The 19,497-nt window shown below is 41.0% G+C and overlaps 3 protein-coding genes across 4 annotated transcripts in view; 2 read left to right on the top strand and 1 right to left on the bottom strand.

Annotated features, from left to right (window-relative positions):
- Positions 1-32: 32 nt before the first annotated feature.
- mfsd1 (major facilitator superfamily domain containing 1) lies at positions 33-10,956 on the top strand. Of its 2 annotated transcripts, XM_042414420.1 has the most exons (17): positions 33-295; positions 482-534; positions 838-950; positions 1,084-1,126; positions 1,294-1,361; positions 1,660-1,768; positions 1,928-2,030; positions 2,528-2,626; positions 2,999-3,110; positions 4,636-4,692; positions 5,186-5,342; positions 5,866-5,963; positions 6,090-6,202; positions 6,345-6,392; positions 6,649-6,715; positions 9,887-9,992; positions 10,227-10,956. In XM_042414420.1, the coding sequence occupies exons 1-17, from the start codon at positions 127-129 to the stop codon at positions 10,284-10,286; spliced, it is 1,575 nt and encodes a 524-aa protein (XP_042270354.1). In that variant the 5' UTR covers positions 33-126; the 3' UTR covers positions 10,287-10,956. The 2 variants fall into 2 exon arrangements, with proteins under 2 accessions (XP_042270354.1, XP_042270355.1); XM_042414421.1 differs by lacking the exons at positions 9,887-9,992; positions 10,227-10,956 and adding an exon at positions 8,052-9,718.
- Positions 10,957-11,042: 86 nt separating this feature from the next.
- LOC121898963 (P2Y purinoceptor 3-like) lies at positions 11,043-12,143 on the bottom strand. The gene has a single exon (XM_042414506.1). The coding sequence runs from the start codon at positions 12,033-12,035 to the stop codon at positions 11,043-11,045; it is 993 nt and encodes a 330-aa protein (XP_042270440.1). The 5' UTR covers positions 12,036-12,143.
- Positions 12,144-12,560: 417 nt separating this feature from the next.
- The window catches only part of LOC121898962, a 124,278-nt gene continuing 117,341 nt past the window's right edge, over positions 12,561-19,497 (top strand). Inside the window, exons 1-4 of the mRNA XM_042414505.1 lie at positions 12,561-12,642; positions 12,900-12,987; positions 18,711-18,778; positions 19,063-19,149. Of these exons, the coding sequence (XP_042270439.1) occupies positions 12,620-12,642; positions 12,900-12,987; positions 18,711-18,778; positions 19,063-19,149 (266 nt within the window). The 5' untranslated portion in view covers positions 12,561-12,619. The remainder of the gene's footprint in view (positions 12,643-12,899; positions 12,988-18,710; positions 18,779-19,062; positions 19,150-19,497) is intronic.

Raw genomic sequence — 19,497 nt, 5'->3', positions numbered from 1 at the left:
AGCTACAAGGCTAATCCCACGTGACATGCCTATTGGGTCATATGATCGATCGCCTACGTCCGCTGGTTTTCTCCCGGCTGGCGTCACCTCACCCCCCCTACCCCCGTAAATCCTAAACAAACGAACATGGCGGATTTTGAAGAGCGGCGGAGCCTGTTGGAAGATGAGGACAGGGGGTCGTTCACCGGCAGACAGGCAGCCAGGGGACCCGGCAGACCACTGCCGGCCATCTGCGACCCCAGCCACCTCCTGCACCGAGTGGTTGTCCTGATATTTATGTGCTTCCTGGGATTCGGTGAGCTGGAACAAGTTAAACTTCACTAAGCATCCTGACATGTTATTGTGGAGATTTTGGGCTAATTTAAAGTCATTATATATGTAAATGAAGTTTGTAGTGTTCTTACCCTCAAGTCAAGTTGTCTCAAGTATTTAACTTTAAAGAATCACAGTTATGTCTGCTGATGTTGTTTATTTGTTTCAGGAAGCTACTTCTGTTATGACAACCCAGCTGCACTTCAGACTCAAGTCCTTCAGGTAAGTCATCCTTTGTAAAAACAAAGTTTAAACTTGTCATCATGCGTTAATAGCACAGTCCCACCTTTAGTTAGACATTTAATTAAAAACAGCTAAAAAAGAATTCTGTATTGGGGTGAAACCTGCATTTTAATCCAACCAGAACACGCAAATGAACCTAAAAAATGCTGCAATTAGAGGATTTCGTTATATTTAAATCCACACACTATACTCTGTATTCCACTCCTAGATTATTATGGGGATGTAACAGCTGAAAACCAAAGCTGACAAGAATCTGATGTGTTTTCTCAATCTCTGTACCAGGATATGAACCTGAACACTGCAAAGTTCATGCAGCTATATGCCTGGTACTCCTGGCCCAATGTGGTTCTCTGCTTCTTTGGGGGATTCCTGCTGGACAGGGTCTTTGGTATCAGGTATGATCACCGACAGTCACCATCTGTTTTGATTTCAGTGTTTGTTTATATGCACTGGCCATAAGTGAAAGTGAAAGAATGGTTAAGCTGTTGTGCCCTTGGTTGGTTTCATCTTCTGTTGTTTTCTTTTTAGGCTGGGAACCATCATCTTTTCCCTGTTTGTCTGTGTTGGACAGGTATGTTGTTTCTACACAGTCAGAAATACATACAGATGCACATTTTTCATCTTGACTAACTTGAAAAAACACACACACATGAAAACAACAGGTAGTAGGTACACTAACATGAACAAAAAAAATCCTATTTTATTTATTATTTTATTATAATTTCTCTGTCTGCACAGGTAATATTTGCTGCTGGAGCTTTATTAAATCGTTTCTGGCTGATGGAAGTTGGACGTTTTGTGTTTGGGTGAGATAATAATTGTGCCATTGTGTTGAAAACTATTAATTTTATTAACATAATTAACAAATTTACATGTCAGTGGCCAGTTTTCTGCGTCCATATTGCACATACTTCTATTCAGCACACTTTAGCTGGAATTTCACAATACAAAGGCCTTGTGTTGACGCTCCAAAACTGACCTGTCTGTTCTAAATTGGTCACAGACTTTCTACTGTAAACGGATATGAAAATCTGATGATTCTCAGGTTGGTCTTGTACTGTCACATAGCTGACATGCTCCTACTCTTTGTTTTCTTTTGGGTAGTATTGGAGGAGAGTCATTGGCTGTGGCCCAGAACACCTATGCAGTCAACTGGTTTAAAGGAAAGGAGCTCAATCTGGTGTTTGGCCTTCAGCTGAGCATGGCCCGCCTGGTAAAGACGCTGCCAACAAAACATCAATTTATCTAGGCTTTCAGATAACGTGTTAATGCTTGTCTTGATCATAACCATGGCGAATGAGCCTGCTACATAAATCACATGTCATCGATACAGTGAATATATGCTTTAAGTCCATTCATCCTCCGTCTCAAGGGCAGCACAGTGAACATGAACATCATGGGCTGGGTGTACAACAGAGTCGCTGATGTTGTTGGCTCTTCTGGATACATCACACTCGGCGCATCACTCATGATAGGTAAAGTGTGCAACTGATATTGCTAAGAGTTAAATGTTAAGACTCAGGTTACAAATACTTTATCTGTGTCTCTGCTAGAGATACTACATCCTCTCTCTGTAATTAGTGATCTCAGATAACACAGCCAGCAGAGATAGAGAGAAGTGATATAGAGAACTAAAAGTGCTGCTGGCTGCTATATGATGAATCACGAGTTAAAAGAGGCGTCAGTTCTTGTAATTTTCTGCAGTTACTTAGCAATGCTAGAAGTGCTTCCACTTTTGCAAACCTTGCAGTTGTGCGCTTTATTTTGTATTCCGGCTCCACTGCCACTGTTAATTCAACTTTAATCTGACCATTTGAGATCAGCTCATGTGAAAAATAGAATTAATCAGCAGTCATCAGGAATTCCTTGATAATCTTATCATCAAAGTATAACTGGAACTTCTGTTTCTTTACTTTCTTTTTTGTCTCCTCCATGTTTATTTATGTTTTTAATTCCTGTTTTCTTTCCTTAGCTGCGGTAACCTGCTTATTCTCATTGATCTGTGCCTTGGTGTTGGCATTCCTTGACAAAAGAGCAGAGAAAATCCTTCACAAGGAGCAGGGAAAAACAGGTGATGTATTCTAACAATGTCTTTCCTATCTGTTGTTTTTCCTCTTTGACCTACACATGTCAAAAACTACTAGCTTATCACAGTCAGTATTGATCCGAAAACAGACTGTAAGGTCACATTTTGTTGTTGTTATCTACTTAAAATTGACACACCGGCTAGACTGCTAATAGGCTTTAGCCCCCTCTGTTGTGCTGTAGTTTCCTTTATAAACAGCAGGGGCAGTTCAGTTCAATGTGTGCTATATTGGTGAATTTTCCCTTTAGAACGAATGACTTCATTGTCAGAGAAGCTGTCCCTCTTTACAGTGGTGGAAAATAAATATGCTCTCAAGCTGATCTGTGTGTGTGTTTGTGGGTTAATTTCACATGTTAGGTGAGGTGATCAAGCTGACAGACGTAAAAGACTTCCCCCTCCCCCTGTGGATCATCTTCATCATATGTGTGGGTTACTACGTGGCCATCTTCCCTTTTATTGGACTGGGACAGTGAGTATTACATTGGTGCCATCCTACAATAAAAAACCTCCAGTAGTGCTGACATGTCTTTGTGTTACTCGAGTAAGTCAGGGCGTTGTCTCGTCTGTATGACTTAAAGGGGACACATCATGCTTTTTATGATTTTCTGTTTTTATATACTTTATCCTGCAATGCTCTGTTTGCAAAGTTACCTCCACTTCCTCCTCATGATGACATCAGATTGTTTGTGCATTCCCACAAATAGCCGTCCATTGTTGTCTTCGTTGCTAAGGTTGTTCCACAGGTTGTTCACGTTATCTACGCGCATATTTCAGATCAGAGTTGGGCTCGAACATGTACGGAGGTATTTGAGAAGTTTCCATTTCGGATAAAGAACAAAGAAAAGAAGTGAAATCCAACAACTATTGTTTGTTTATGTAGCCCCCAACAGACAAAAGTCGACCATGATGCAGCTTCCGGATGGCTAACCAATCAGAACCAAGTGGGCTCATCGGGAGGGCCTTAAAGAGACAGGAGCTAAAACAGCCTGTTTCAGACAGAGGCTGAACTGAGGGGCTGCATAAAGGGCCAATATGAGATAAATAAGGAGTTTTTTTAACTGTAAGTCATGCAAAGATATTCCAATAGTGCCCCAGAATATAAATATAGACTTGGAAATGTGCATGATACTTCCCCTTTAAGACATTTTATTTATAGAAAATAAACCGAGTTACTTGGATTAGTGCAATGGAAAGGTTATTTGTTGGTATTTTTTTCCTTATTAAGATTCATATGTGTAGAACTTGACTTCTAGAGCTTCTAGTGGCACTAGTTATTACTGTAGAAAATAAACAAACACGTATTCCATCAGAATCATTTTAAAGGTGCTATAATTACATATAATTTCTAAACTCGGGGGCTTCAATACTTCATACACTGAATACAGAAATGGGATATTATTTTCGTGTATGATGAAAATATTTTGATCGTCCTTGTGTGAGGAAAGAATAGAATTCAACTTCTAAACACAATGGTATTATGTTTTATATGTGTGGTATGAATAAAATAGAGACTTTCAGCCCTGCCCTCTTCGGCTTGGATGTGTGTGCATACTCCTAGCGTGAATAAAATAGAGAACATCATTAAATTAGTACAATGCGTGTGTCTGAGGAAAGATTCAACGGTGCAACCTCCCAATGCTGCGTTGTCATCAAACCACAAAGGGAGGGAGAGGGGGGGTCAGAAATGGAAGGTGCTTTGACAAATGGGTTGTCAGTGAAAGAAACCAATTGAAGCTATCACAACCTGCATTTCCTTCACTGAAAGGCGCTCTCAAATCACTTAGCAACTGACATGGTTTTTCCACAGAGGGTCAGTGCTTACAGAGCAAATAGTTGTTATGCAAATGGGGCAGAAAACAATGTATGTAAGACTGAGAGCTGCAGTACCTGCTGCAGGAGTCATCTCAATACCTTCTCCCCTTGTGGTCACATCAATATAAAGGCTAAGCAGCTTTGTGTACTGTGAGCCCATCATCTTGTCTTTTTATTCACAGGGTATTCTTCATTGAAAAATTCAACTTTTCCCCAGCTGAAGCCAGAGCTGTCAACAGGTAACTCAAGTGTAATAGGCCATTGAGACCAATCCACCTTAAGACACCAGCACTTTTATTGTCTGCTGATGCTTATATAACTTACAGTTCTTTTTTGGGTGCATTTTCTTATTCCAATGGATCACTAGCCAAAATTACATTTTGAGTGCAGCACTTTTATCAGCCATCTGAAGCCAGGAACAAACTAAAATCCTACATAATGTAAAAAAAAAAAACTTGATATCACACAGAAGGACTGACTTTTGCAGATAGTTTGTCTCATTTCAGATTTCTGTCATTAATCAAGCTACAGAACCACACCTTTTATAGTATCCAGTTATAAAAATCAATCATGTTTCACTTAGTCATCAGTCTGAGGCTAAGTCTCAATCTCTTTAGTACCAGTATATCTACCTTATACTCCAGTAAAGTAGATATACTCCAGTATATCTACTTCATCATATTGAACAGTGTCTCTTTAGCATTCCTTCATGCTCTTCTCTGTCTTTCACAGTATCGTGTACATCATCTCAGCCCCCGCATCTCCAGTTTTAGGCTTCCTGGTTGACAAGACAGGGAGGAATGTGATTTGGGTAATATGTGCCGTGGTCACCACACTCGCCGCTCACATGATACTGGCCTTCACCTTCTGGAACCCATGGATCGGCATGGTAATGCCCACCTCAGGCTCTATACTCCAAGCAAAATTATATTTTGTACATTCATAAACTGCTGTAATTAATTTGCATCGTTTACAAATGTCAGTGTATTCATTAGAAATCTAAGTCTGTTAGGTGAGGTAAACTGTGTAGCTTCTCAAAACATGTTTGAAGTTATTGTTGAACTTCTGTAACTGTAGTTACACTAAAATGACTTAGATACTGTATCAAAAGGTCATGTTGTTGACGTAGCAGTAGGAGTTAACACAGGGTTTTGCTTAAAGAATATAATAATAGCACCATTCCTCAAGTTCTAGAATAGGATTTTAAATGCATTAAAGCTGCAACTAATAATTATTTTCATTATCGATTCATCTGGCAATTATTTTCTCAATTAATCGTTTTGTTTATAAAACACTAGAAAAGAGTACCAAATGACTGTTATAATTACCGACAGCCAAACTGACCATAGCACATCATACCAAGGAATACTTTAAGTAATTTGAGAGCATGTGTATGATTGCTTGTTTTCCAGTCGCTGCTGGGTGTCTCCTACTCCTTACTGGCCTGTGCACTGTGGCCCATGGTGGCCTTTGTGGTGCCTGAGCATCAACTGGGGACAGCTTATGGCTTGTATGTACCCCTAATGGCATCATTATGACTTACCTCATACATATTCAGTTTTGCTTAGTCAATCCATCAACAATCAGTTGATGTTGTTATTTTTTATTCACAATGATGTTCATCGTCCGCCCCCAGCATGCAGTCCATCCAGAACCTGGGACTTGCTCTCATCGCCATGGCAGCAGGAGCCATACTAGACACCAGAGGATACCTGTTTTTGGAAGTGTTTTTCTGCGCCTGCATCTGCAGTCAGTATTTTGTGTCTGTTTTTGTGTGTGTGTGTGTGTGTGTGTGTTTATGAGAGTAAAATCATTCAAACTCCAGTTGGACTTTTTTGAGTGACAGTCTTAGTGATTTTCCACATTGTTTTTATGCTCACCTCTCTTGCAGTTGCACTGATGGCAGTGGTGATGCTGTACTTTGTGGATTATCTCAGAGGTAAGAGAAGACTGGCGCCTTGAACTCTCCCACTGCTCTCCCCCTCCCCACCCGCCTCTCTGACTCCTCTCTTCTTTCTCTACACACATTCTCTTAGATTTTGTTTCCCAGCCTCCCCCTGTCCTTCATTTTCACGTGTGACTACTCTTCACTTTACTCTGCCACTCTTCAGCACAACCCACTCCTTACCACCACACTCACTACTCTTCCACAATTGCTCCCTTCTTAATCTCTCCATCTCCCTCTCTTGCTTCAGGAGGAGATTTGAACCGGTCAGCCTCAGACAGAGCCAAGCTCCTTAAAGAAGCCACTTCAGACGCAGAGTAAGTACCCTCCGTCACTGCTTTTCCACCCACTCAGCCAACAATTAAACAAGCATCTCAGAAACATAATTAACAACCCACTCATATAATCAAGTGGCACAGGCATATTTTGGAAGACTTAAAAGAGCTCCTGCTCTAATTTATTCTAGACATTTCCTTAGCTAAGCCTGCTGTAGCCAATTTAATACAAATCTACTGAAATTGCTATACATTTCTATTCTGTTCTAGTCTGAGTGTCCAGTGAGATAAAAAAAAAAATGATTTAACAGTTTGAGCATGATTTTCAATGTGAGAGTTATTGTAAATGCTGCTGCTCTCCTCATTAACTCACAAGAGGTTTTTATGGATTTGTTCTTTGATCCCATATTCTACCCATTGACCACATGACTCACATGCAGAGTTGTAGAATCATGCTTTATTTTATGTCTACAACTCATAGTTTAAATAGTTAACAGTTTGGAGAGGTGAGGAGTCACGTTATCAATGAAATGTTTGTCTGATTGGTTGATCTGATTGGGCTAAGATTGTTTCTTGAGGGCTTATTCCCAGAAACTGCTGATTGTCTAACTGGTAACAAGGTAGAGTGTGACAGTTATCAATATTGATATATTTGAAGGCAAAATATATATAAATGCCCGAAATGGTGTCCATTTTTGTTTTCCATTTCTCCCTAGCTTATTGCAAACAAGTTGTCAACTTGTCGGTCATGTGGACTAAAAGCAAGACAGGCCACCAAAACTATCTAAAGAATGAGCTCCCTTTACCAGTGCTACATGTACTGGCACCGGAAAAAACAAAGCAAAGTCTACTCTGGTGTTTAAAACTTAGTTGTGCCATTTCACTGTGATTTAAGGCTTTTACTCATCTTCTCGGGTGGTGAAAGACAGAAAATGTTTTTCGAGTTTTATTACTTTCGATTAACTAGACTTTGTCTGGCATTAATCATGAGATGAAAGCAAAACAACAAAGAAATGAGGAAGTGAGGTTTTCTCTACCACAACATGATGGAGGAAATGGTTGCTGTATCTGTAATTTGAAATCAAATCCATACGTACTAAATGTCACGTGCCAATACCACACAAACCTGTGGTTGGATTATTTTGTGTTTACAACAGAAAAACAAACCACACCAGTTTTCTTGGTGGTTATGACTACTTTCTGTTCTCCTTCTTTGCATCACAGGGTTCACGATATTTATGTCTATCTCTCTATTTCTTTATTAATGTATCTAATCAGTCTAATCTATATACATAATATGTTCTATGTTTTCTCTAGCTCATGCTATGTGAAAGTTCAGACTAATATGCCGGTCCGTGCTGTAATTGATATTTTCCAGATGATGATGATGATGAGGGAACACACATGGTCCTGGGCTTCAGAGCCAGCAGGCTGCACTGTCCACCCCAGAGCTGTCAATCATCTGCCATGGGGCGGGACTGCACTACTGACTCCGCCCAGTGCTGTCATCTGTGGCTCTTCCCAGCACAACTGACTGTCTGGCCCCGGCTATTACATAACCAACCGTGTATTAATAGCTGATTACATCCCAATCAACACACTGACAAATGACTCCACAGTTACTGACATCTCCTCCAATATTTACTCTCCACTGACACCTGCGTGCATCAAACTTCAGCATGAAGTTTCTTCAGTTACAGAAGAAAGTTTAGTTGCTTGAAAATTGTTTTAAAACATTTTAAATGTCTGAACTGTCTGACAGAGATGACTTCTGTCATGTGAAAAGGTGCCTATATCCCTGATTAATAGTGTAGTAGATTTGATTACACAGGAATGCAACTCTCAATATAGGATTCCTATATTAATTCAATTGTTTTATATGTATATAGAGGTAACTTTTGTGGGTATTTTTAAATGTTTTTTATATGTTTTTCTTTATACAAATGGTTTTCAGCTAGAGTCTGTTATTTCCCTTATTGCAGACAACTCAGCAGTACATCTATGTACATATCATTTGTTAGAATTCACAATAATTGCCAACCAAAATCTCCCTTCCTGGTCTCTCCTTAGGCAGAGTGCGTTTATATTCAGTTTTAATCACATGCGCTATTGACCTTTTATGGTGGATAATCTCAAAAAGAGCATAGCTCTTTAATGTTTAAATCTTTATTGCTCAATTCTTTCATTTCTTAATTCCTTTATCTGCTCTTCGCTGGTTTCGGAGGTTCATAAAAATTTATTTTTTTTCGCATCATCAAATGCTACATTACTATAATGATAAGATGGATAAGAAAAAGAGAAAGGCACACTTTTGGCTGCATTTATCCATGTAATGTTATTCACAGTTTCAAATTTTTAAAAACTCTTTTATTAATGTGACCTTTTGAAGAATCAGTTCCACATATAAATTATGTTTTGTGGGCTGTTTTGCTCTTTTATCACGTTCAGGTAATTAACTTATTTTAAGCGCTGCCCCTAATTGTTGCCTGCCTCATCTGAATGGTGCAACAAAATATTCATGCACTCTGCTTAATTCTCATCATTCCAGTAATACGGGGAGAGATTTGTCTTCCTGTGTTATCAGGGTCATACACTGTGGATGATAAACATTCACTACCTCAGTTGGGCAAATTAGTCTTCTTGAAAATGTTAAAGAAAAAGCCCAACACCTGTAAGGAAATGGTCAGTAGGGTAACATTAAAATGTTGTGATTGCACATTAAAATAACCACTGTGTCACACAGCTAGAAACATGCTGCTCTCTTCACGTGTCACTCATTTGCTCCGTGGTGTTGAGACCGAAGTTCAGTCTTTGCTTAACTGAGAATATTTGTGTTAAACTAACTGTCATCGAGCTGTGTACAAGAACTAATGTATTTAAGAAATTACAGAAGATAAATTGTGTCATCAAACAAAGTAAAATTGGATGTAAAGTCACTTAAATAATCACCTGCAGTCTTCTGTAAAACCAAATCACATTTGATACTTGACTGTTTCTGGAACAATGACATTCCATTAAAAGCAATTTATTTGAAGACATTTGAAATATGTTCTGCAGTAAGTTTTATTCCAGCACCTTTGGTGAATAGTTATTTTCTCAGCCTTTTCCAGCAGAGTGTGAGCGATTAATTCTACCGGTAATATTTATATAACTGTGCTCATGTTGGTGTTGGCTGTAGAGATGATAAAGATGGTGACATTACTATTCCTACAGGATTAAAAGGCGACCCAGTAAGCTGACAGAGGGTGAGCTTGCTAGACTAACACCCATGTCTGCTTTCGGCTTACGCAACCGGTACCTCTCCAGGTTGGGCACACAGGTATGTGCACACACATAAATTGACTGGACGATTAGACATGATTCAAACAGCAATCCATTTATTATTTCAGTCAGCCTCTAATCTTGACACCGGTAATACATTTGTTTGTTTTTTTATAATAGGGGACCAGAAAGATTAGTTTTACTGCAACACCACTGTGTAATTATATGTGTGTAACTCCTGCTACAACTGTGGTCTTTAATCTTTCTTGTTCCCTTCCCTCTCTGCTCTCAGCTCCCAGACCACTGCTCTACCCATCTGTCATCACTTGCCCACAGGAGTGTTCTGAAATGATGCCCTTCGTTCAGCTGTCTGCTTCTCCAACACTGTTACTCTGTGGCTCCAGACAAGCATGCACTTAAAAATTTGTGCTTAAAAGGTGTCTGGTTTTTGCACTTTATACTGAGGCACTTTTTACCTTCAAGGTATTTATAGCCTCATAGTCATGTGAGACTGACTTCTGGGTATTTAGGCAGGTATCTCTTCCTTTGTTAAGTTTGCATTTGCTGAGGCATTTTGTGACTAAGTATTGTCACCACAGATGTTATTTTTGTACTTTTTGTAGTTAGTTTCTCTTTGCCTTTTGTTTATTGTGCCTTTTTATAGAACTAGAGTAACAACACAAAAATATTTTCAGGGGGTTGTATCATAAAATTGGACTGCTGCATTATGGTATCTGCTGTTTTAGAGACTCGCCCCTCTGCAAACAACAGAGGGCACCAGTTCCCTCAAATGTTAAATGTCACCTCTGGCCACAGTATCATTGCTTTTTAATAGGCGCCATAGTATTTGCACTATCAGTTCTTTGCTTTTGCCTACCCTCCAGGTTTTATAGATTACATTAAGTTATTTGAATAAGTTATTGTATACAAAAAAGTTAATCTCACAAGTCAGGGATTTCAGTGGCCTGTTGAATGCTGTCAAATGTTATTTTTAAAATAATAAAAAGAGATATTAAACACAGCTTGTAGGCAGTCTTGGCACAGTCCTTACTGTTATTTCTGCGCACTAACTCATGATAAAAGTCACTGTTAAGATGATGGTTGCTCTCTATCCTCCGGATCTGTGTGTGCTGCCTGCATCCACCAGACATAAGCTGGGCTGCACTCTCGTCTTCCTGCTCCACAGCCAGGTCCGGAGCTTTTGACGGTAACGAGCAGAACCCCAAAAGTAGAGGAGAGGATTTGCGCAGCAGTTGAAACTGACCGCTGGCTTCAAGACCTTGAAGGAGATCATGACGATGTTCAGCAGTTGACAGTCTCCGGGCATGTAGACCCTCACAAACAAGTAGACAGTCCGAGCAATATGATAAGGCACAAAACACACCACAAACATGAGGCACACGACCAAAAGAGTGCACAGGGACTTGTTGCGCATACGAGCTGTCGTGGCATTGGAGATGCTGTCCGCCGCCCTACAGTAAAGCACCTTGATCATAGAGCAGTAACAGGTGATAACGACAAGAAATGGGATCAGAAAACCCACTATGGCTAAAAACAACCCATAAGGGAAGTAAACCTTAAACTGTCGCGGGTTTGTCATTTCAAAGCATACAGTCTTGTTGTTGATCACACCTGTGTGCGCAAAGACCAGTGTCGGCAAAATCTCCGCCGTGGCCAGGACCCAAACGGACCCTGACGCAAACAAGGTGAGTTTTCTGGTCCTGAGGCGCACGGCGGCGATGGGAAAGCACACTCCGATGAAGCGGTGCACGCTGACGCAGGTGAGGAACATCATGCTGCAGTGGAGGTTGACAAAAAAGAAAAACCTGACGCCTTTGCAGATTATGTTGCCGAAGGGCCACAGGCCTCCCATGGCATTGCTGATGATGAGAGGGGGCAAGGCCAGCACGTAGAGGAGATCCGCCACGGCGAGGTTGGTCAGGTAGATGACGGTGCTGCTCCAGCGGCGCGTCTGATAACACACACACCACAGCAGGGCACCGTTTAAACCCAGGCCAAGCAGAAACACAAGGCTGTAGGTCACCGGTAGAAGGATCCTTTGGTAGTAATTAGTCACTGGACAGATCTGAAAGTCCGCCATTCAAAAGATCAACTCGGATAGGTTTGATAATTTGGGATCCTTGCAATAAACCTTAATTAACAGATGCACCAGTTCTCCTTTTACCTCACCTATCTGCTGCTCATCTAACTGCTGACGTGTGCTTCTTTAAAAAAAAAAAAAAGCATACCAAATGAAGGTGTTTGTTCAACTTGTGCGTCCCTCCCGTTCCCAGCCCACACCTGTGTGATGTAAACCATTATAACGCCATATCTAGGCTATGAGCAAATAGATTTGCACACGTACCGTGAAGCATTTCAAAAGCCGCGTATAATGGGCTGAGATACTGTAGCATGCGATTGCCCTTCCCCAGAGAGAAGGCGTGCAGAATAATGAATGCAGTGATTAAAGCCCCACTGCCAAGTTAAATGACACAGTCAACACACACACACACAGACACGCGTGCACGCGGGGGGCGCTGTATGGGGGGGGGGGGGGGGGGGGGAACGCGCGCACGCTCAGCATCCCATTGGCTGCGAGATTTTTCCAAGTCTGGGCTCTCTCCGGCTGCTCCTGTCTCAAAGTGCTCACTTCATCTCTGTCTGACCGCGGAGAGGGAGCTCGTCATGCTGAGGAACGGCACGTACAGGTTAGTGTCACATTCACCGACTGGTCTTAGAAAGGAGTGTATGGCAACAGTGCTTATGTAGGATACATGAGACAGTGTAGGCTGCTTCGACATGCACTGATGTGTGATAAAAAAAAAAAAAAAATCCTGCATAACGGTACTCTCTGCAGCTTGGACACACAGACGAGTACAGGCTGTTCACATGCGAAAGGCTCACAGCTGATTTCATATTTGGAGTTTTTTGTGTGTGTGTCTTAACTTGAGCGGTGTCCTTCCAGAAGCATGTACCAGGGAGAGGAGGCGAGGCTGCGCAGCGGGAGTCTGGCTCAGGAGAGGAAACACCTTGCTCTGTGCATTAATAGCCAGGTAAGAGACACTCAGATGAAAAGGCAATAGGCAGTCTGTCAGAATATGTGTAGTTAGTGAGAAGAGGGTTGTGCATATTGCTTTACCTCTCTGGGAAAATATTGCATATTGGTGATATCTTCTCCTCTGGTGGGGGAACATTTTAGCAATGATGTCATTGACTTTCTGATCTTTTTTAAAGAGCAGTAAGTTGATGTTTATAGTGCTCATAACAGCAGAGACACTCCTAAGGGAAAATAAGCCTTTATAGACCAGATGAACATTCTTTAAAATAATCATTCTCTGCAATATGACAATGTTAAGGCAATTATTCCTCAGTGGCTTACAGCTGGAGAGACTATCAGCACCCTGGACAGCGAAAACCTTTTATCATGTGCAAAACTAAATCATAGTAACCTTAACTTCATTGAATTTTGCTTCCCTCGCCAGTTCAAATGGCACAATTGGCTGAATTCAATTTAGTCAGGCAAATTGCCTTTTCATGTTGGCTTGAGGCCACTTTAAAGATTTTTGTCATGACAGCAGCTGAGAAGGTCTCATTAATACTAAATATTCTACCTCCCAGTGTTAATGTCTTCATTTTCAGCAAGGAGTGCTAAAGGCACAGCTGAGCTGCTCAGATGACTAAAGGTGTCATGCCTCCCTCAGGTTGAGAGCAGAGCTCATGCAACATGTTTTAAAAACTCAGCTGATCTGAGGAGAGTTGCTGTTGTAATTTACATCATAATGTTGATCAGTTTTTCTTGTGTGCAGAGAAAAATTGAACATTTCCTTTGTGTGATTGGATGAGTGTAGGTGCACAAGTTCACCTGGTTGTATTGAGCTTCTGAATATTTAATGCCAGTGATGTAGTGTTGCGCATTATCGGCGGCTGGGGATATTGAGCACGTGAGCTCTGAAAGCACTGTTCCATCACAGCTTTCGACTTACTCTGCAATATATTATGATGGTGCAACACGCACACACACACAGACAAGCACACACATACTTTCTTTCATTCATTGCTTGTACCCCTAAACTTCCTTGTTTTGGGTCTGCAACGGTCCCAATCCGTTTCCACTACTGCACTACTCGACAGCTGAATTTCATTATCACTTTCCAAAAAAATGACATTCCAAATTAATTCAAAGGGGGACACGCACAGTGGAAGCTTGGTGAAGGACTAACCAGTAGTAATTGGCGTGTGAAATATGAGTGAGAATAGAAATGCAGGTTATTGGATATGGAGGCTGCTCCACTTGCTTGTGTCCATGCGAGTGATTCAGATTCATTGCCGAGGCGTGAACCCCCCTGAGAAACACATTAATCTATCCAGCTATTACCCCATAATCAATGGGACAGCTGAATTTTACAGCCATGGGCCCGTGTTGTTAACCATTTTACACAGAGCTTATTTAAACAGCGTGCCAAGGGGGTGGGGGGGTGGTGGTCATGTTTAATGAGGTTAAGCATGAAATATACAACACAGGTGACATTGTTGACACAGCATTTGCTAGCTGGAATCTTGAAATAATTCCTCAATATCGTGCGTAAAACCTCTAATTGTTGCTCCTCATTCACTAATGAAAAAATGTCCCAGCATGCCACCCTCTTAATGAAGTGATCTGCTTGTGTTCAACAAGGAAACAGAAATCCAACATACACAGGAGTCATTCAGAGCCTGTATCATAGGAGAGGGCAGGCTCACTGTGCTGTAATATATAGAGGGTTGTATATAGTGGTAGTGCGGTGCCAGGGAAGGTGTCATATTTCAGAAGTGCATTATCGTCTCTCCCCCAGTGGGACAGAGCTGTACTGAGTGCTGTTTGCACCAGCTCACTCAAATGCCCCGCGATTGAGTCGTAATGACCTGCGGAGGAGTGAGACAAGCCTGCACACTGACAGATAGGTGTCTCTCTGGTTGCTACGGTCATGACGAAGAGATGTATCCTGTGTGTGTGTGTGTGTATGTGTTTGCAGAGCTTTAGTTCAATACCACAAAAAGCCTCCTCTTCTTTTATTTTATTTTATTTTATTTAAATGCACCCTAACTCCTCCAAATCATACGCAGAGAAGCACCCATGGACAGACACACACACACACACACACTCTCTCTCTCTCTCTCTCTCTCTCTCTCTCTCTCTCTCTCTCTCACTCCTGCCCTTTTTTTTTTTTTGAAGTCATTTCCATCCCACCCCATTACCATGTCTTGGAAGGCTGGTTTGGTCTAAGTGAGTGAGCTTAGTCTTTGATCACTGAAAGAAGCCCCCTCACCGATTTTGTGTGTATGAGTGTGTGTGTGTGAACATGCTCTCCCTCCCTCCCTCCCTCGCTCCCTCACCATATGTTAACCAGAGCAGTTCTCTTACTGGTTAATAGCGGCAGGGGGAATAGTCCCAAGCGCTCCATTTTGCATTTTGATAGACTGTATGATCATTTTCTCACCCGTCACACCCCACCCACCTCCTCACTTCTCGCTCGGGATGTCTTTTTCTTCTTCCCCTCTCCCAGATTAGAATAAAAGTGGGCCTTCCTCTTTTTCCATATTGATAACCCTTTAACTATTTCCTTCCCAGCATGACCACTGCCTTAGTACATGAAGGTTTGAAGTCTCATGTGTGTGTCAGTAATTAATCAGTTAGTTGATTGACAGACAATTAATCCCTAACAACAATTTAGATAATCAATCAATGGTTATTTATCAAGCAGAAATGTCAAGCATTAGCTTGTTCCAGCTTCTCAAATGTGAAGATCTGCTGCTTTTTTTAATGATTGTTGTCAGACATAACAAACACTTTAGAGATTAATTGATAATGAGAATACTATAGATATGAAATTAACCTCACATCTGTATGTGTGCATGATGTAAGCCTCCTCGGTGCTGCTGTTTCTTATCTGTGCCTCATACTGTAGGTCAGTTTATATCGCCTGCACCAGCCTAGTATTGATGGCTGTGAAACTGCAGTAGCAGCCTGGCTATTCTGTGAATATATAGGTCTCTACACACGGTTATCTGATCCGTATGAAACGGCTCTCTCGCTGCAGTCAACAAAAGTTTATCATTTTGATTCTTTGTTAATTTACGCCTCCAAATTTGAGTGTCTTTTTCTTTCTGTATCCTGCTTTTATGTGCCATCCTCTCTGCTCAAATAGAATTTAAAGTTTTGAGCAAAATTACATAAATGCATCCATTTGCCTCAGTGGAAAGTACTTGAAAGTACCCATAGCTATAACAGTAAGAGGAAATAGCATCTCAAATCATGTAATCACATGAGCACATCAGTTACACCTACATCTCTCAGCAGGCTCTTTTTGTACTCAGGGACTCAGGTGAAAGAGTAAATGTTGACTTCCATATTACTCCTCTCACGCACTGTGCATGTAAATTGATTTCCGATGTTGCGATTAACAAGCATCTCCACTGGCACACCTCCTCTCCTGATTGGACATTTCCCCGGGCTGATCGGCAAGTCGAGCTGCTGCTCTAACAGCAAACAGCCTGATGCAGATGTTTCAGCGCATCACCACACTGCAGTCACATCCTCTGAGATCAGATTGATTTGTGTGTTTACATGTGACTGTGTGTTGGTATGTGTGCATGCAGGCGTGTTTTTGCTCTCTTAGTGCACTCAGGTGTGCGTATGTGCTTGTGTGTATGTGTGTGTGTGTGGGAGTTTATCTCACTGAGAGACCACACTAGTCTGAAGGGCACAAAGAGCTGACCATCTCACACACACAGGACAGATTTGGCTTTGTGTGTTTGTGTGTGTGTGTGTTAGTATTCCAGCCATCGATCTCTGTGATAGAACTGGGACTCTGAGAAATAATGATTTTAATAACTCATCAATTAAATGGCATCAGGCTCTCTGTTATGTGCTGTTGTTTTCTCTTCTCTTCCTTCATCTTTTTCTGCCTTTTCTCATTTTTCAGCCTCACAGTGTATTGATTGCCCTTATTTTGATATTGAAAATAATGCGATTAAGCTGTTTATATTGCCATGCCAAGAAGGTTCTGATAATATCCACGTTTTTATGCAATTATGTATTGTGCGATTGGTTTAATGGATTGTCATGTACCCTATAGGCTATGAAGAATACATTTCTCCTGTCATCAGCTACAGTGGTATCACTCCCTTGGTGTTTCTATTGCTCTCGTATAACTTTAGTGCATTTTATCCGGTCCAGAGACCCAACACATTAAGATTGGTTGTAAAGACACAAAAGATAGTAGCTGTAAAGAATGAGTAAAAAAAAAAAAGACCAACACAAGGACTATATAGCAAGTGTCGCTATATTTAAAAACTGCCATTGTGATAGTGTTTCAATCATAGCGCCCTTTATGCTAAATCATGCAATATAACCAGACAATTCATTATCGTCGTGTCATTAAAATGTATTATTTGGGCTTTAAATTAGTCATTTCTGGCATGCCTCCTAAATATACTGTATATTTCAACAACTTTTCTCTTTAAAAATATACCTTCGTAACACATTCATTTATTTTCACTCCTAAACGAGACACCACCATTATCATTTCTCATGGAGTTTAATTTTAGTTTGTGCATCTGGATGGAGTTCACAGTTAATACAGCATAACACTTGTTGCTACAGTTATGTTTTAAACCCTTGTTGGCCTTCTGCCTGGTATCCTGAACACTTAATCCCTACTGGCTTGGCTGTGTGGAGAAGCAGGAACATTCAGAACTGTTCAGCTAATACAGCAACAGCACACAGTGTCTGGATCACATGTACCCAAACATACAACATGAAAACACTGTCATTCGTTAACAATGTAAACTGTTGAGGGGGTTTTCTACTGCTGCCTGAAAGTGTAAACCAACTTTAAGTCTTAACAAAATGGTCTTTATGCTTCCACAGTAACTTTAACATCAGATTGTGTGCAAGATGTTGAAATTAGGGAGTGAGTTAAGACATTTGCCCTTCATGTTTCTGAGGAAATTCTTGTCTAGACAGAAAAAAATGAAATTCGAAAGCTCAGTTTTTGAACATTTTATGCTCAAGGAGGAATAAATAATGTATTATGTGTAGTCACAGTTTGTTAGTTGTATCATCTTAAAATTAATCTAAAAAATATTGTGAGTATATCGAATCGTGAAGCCTGTACTGAACTGTGAGCTGACTGTCATTATACCTCTGATGTATACTTTAGTACATGAACACAAGCATGAGCAAATACTCACAGCTTGCTGGCTAACAAATGAGTGAATACTAGAGATGGGAGTGGAGCTGCTTTGCTGCTTCTGGAGCACATCCATCTGCCCAGTCCCATTGAGCTCTATGGCAGTGTCCCCAGAGTTGCCTGGGATCGGTCTCACCCCCCTGGCCCGCAGCCCATGTCTGGCTGGTTAGCACCTGCAGAGCACAGATGCTGTTATCCATCAGCAGCAACATACGCAACACAAGCCAGTTGTTTTTTTCCCTACTAATATGTGTTTATTATTATTTACACTTAATGTTAACAGACCCAGAAAAGCCGCCACTCTTAAGGTTAATAAACAGATAACAGAGAGAAATGATAAAAAGAGCAATTTTCCTCTGTTTTGGCTCAGTAGTGCAGCTACGCCAGACAGACGGTATGCGTGGGTGGAGGAGCAATTACACATACACAAAATACTGCAGATTTATTATTGTATCTTATCGAAGCACAGCTCCCTCCTGTGTCACATCCTTGGCGTAGAGAATTAAAAGCCTTGTTGACATATTGGTGCTTTTCACTTGGTGCAGGAAGAAGTGAAGAGGTATCATCGCTACTGCAACCACAGTGGAGGGCAAGCAGTTTCCAAGGTGGAGAGGTAAGACACCACATAGTAGTGTGTAGTAGTAAATATATGTATGCATATTTACAAGACCCTTTCTTCCTACCACAAGTATGCCTTATTTTACAATGGGAAGCCTTTACTCTTGCACAACACTTACTCTACCAAGAGAAGTGTTTATTGTGCTATGACTTCCAATATTATTTGAAATATTAACTCATTCATTAGTAGAATACAAGATGAGTTGCAAACAGCATGGGTTGTTTTGATAAAAATCCACTTTTTTTTGTAATTTCTGTCTTTTCTTGTTATTGTCATAGAAGCCGTCCCCATAGGAGCGAGGATGAGGATGACAATAGCCCTCATCGCCGCGAGCAATGGCAGCATCTAGAGATCAAGGCTATTGTGTGAGTATCACCTGTGGCTTATTTGTGCATTTTTATGATTATTTTTGCTATATATTTGTGTTACCTATTACCTCGAAAGTGCATTATATATGTTTTTCGGTAGAGATCAATTTATGTGTGGCTTTAATTCAATCTTTCCATCTTATTAGGTTTCAGAGTCAGGGTCAGAGTTCATGAACCCGCACAGAGTGCCATCTAACACCATTTTACTTTAACATGGCCCAGCGCTTTTATAGGTGTAACAGGTAGCAGAGCTCTTGCCTCAGGCTCTCACTTCCTTGAAAGTGGAGGATGGAGAAGAGAAAGCCAATGTTTCTGTGTAGACTTAACATGATTGGGGTGTAGAGA

This window comes from Thunnus maccoyii, chromosome 6, assembly GCF_910596095.1.
Source record: "Thunnus maccoyii chromosome 6, fThuMac1.1, whole genome shotgun sequence".
NCBI classification, from domain to species: domain Eukaryota; kingdom Metazoa; phylum Chordata; class Actinopteri; order Scombriformes; family Scombridae; genus Thunnus; species Thunnus maccoyii.
The sequence above is the reverse complement of the archived record's forward strand: the minus strand, read 5'-3'. Positions and strand labels throughout refer to the sequence as shown.

What these genes read in the sequence shown, in the direction of transcription:
- mfsd1 (XM_042414420.1), top strand. Translation starts at nt 127, where the DNA reads ATGGCGGATTTTGAAGAGCGGCGGAGCCTGTTGGAAGATGAGGACAGG. An exon ending in GACAGGGTCTTTGGTATCAG is followed by an intron (nt 951 to 1,083) that starts GTATGATCACCG and finishes TTTTCTTTTTAG; the next exon opens with GCTGGGAACCATCATCTTTT. An exon ending in CCTTTTATTGGACTGGGACA is followed by an intron (nt 3,111 to 4,635) that starts GTGAGTATTACA and finishes TTTTATTCACAG; the next exon opens with GGTATTCTTCATTGAAAAAT.
- LOC121898963 (XM_042414506.1), bottom strand. Translation starts at nt 12,035, where the DNA reads ATGGCGGACTTTCAGATCTGTCCAGTGACTAATTACTACCAAAGGATC.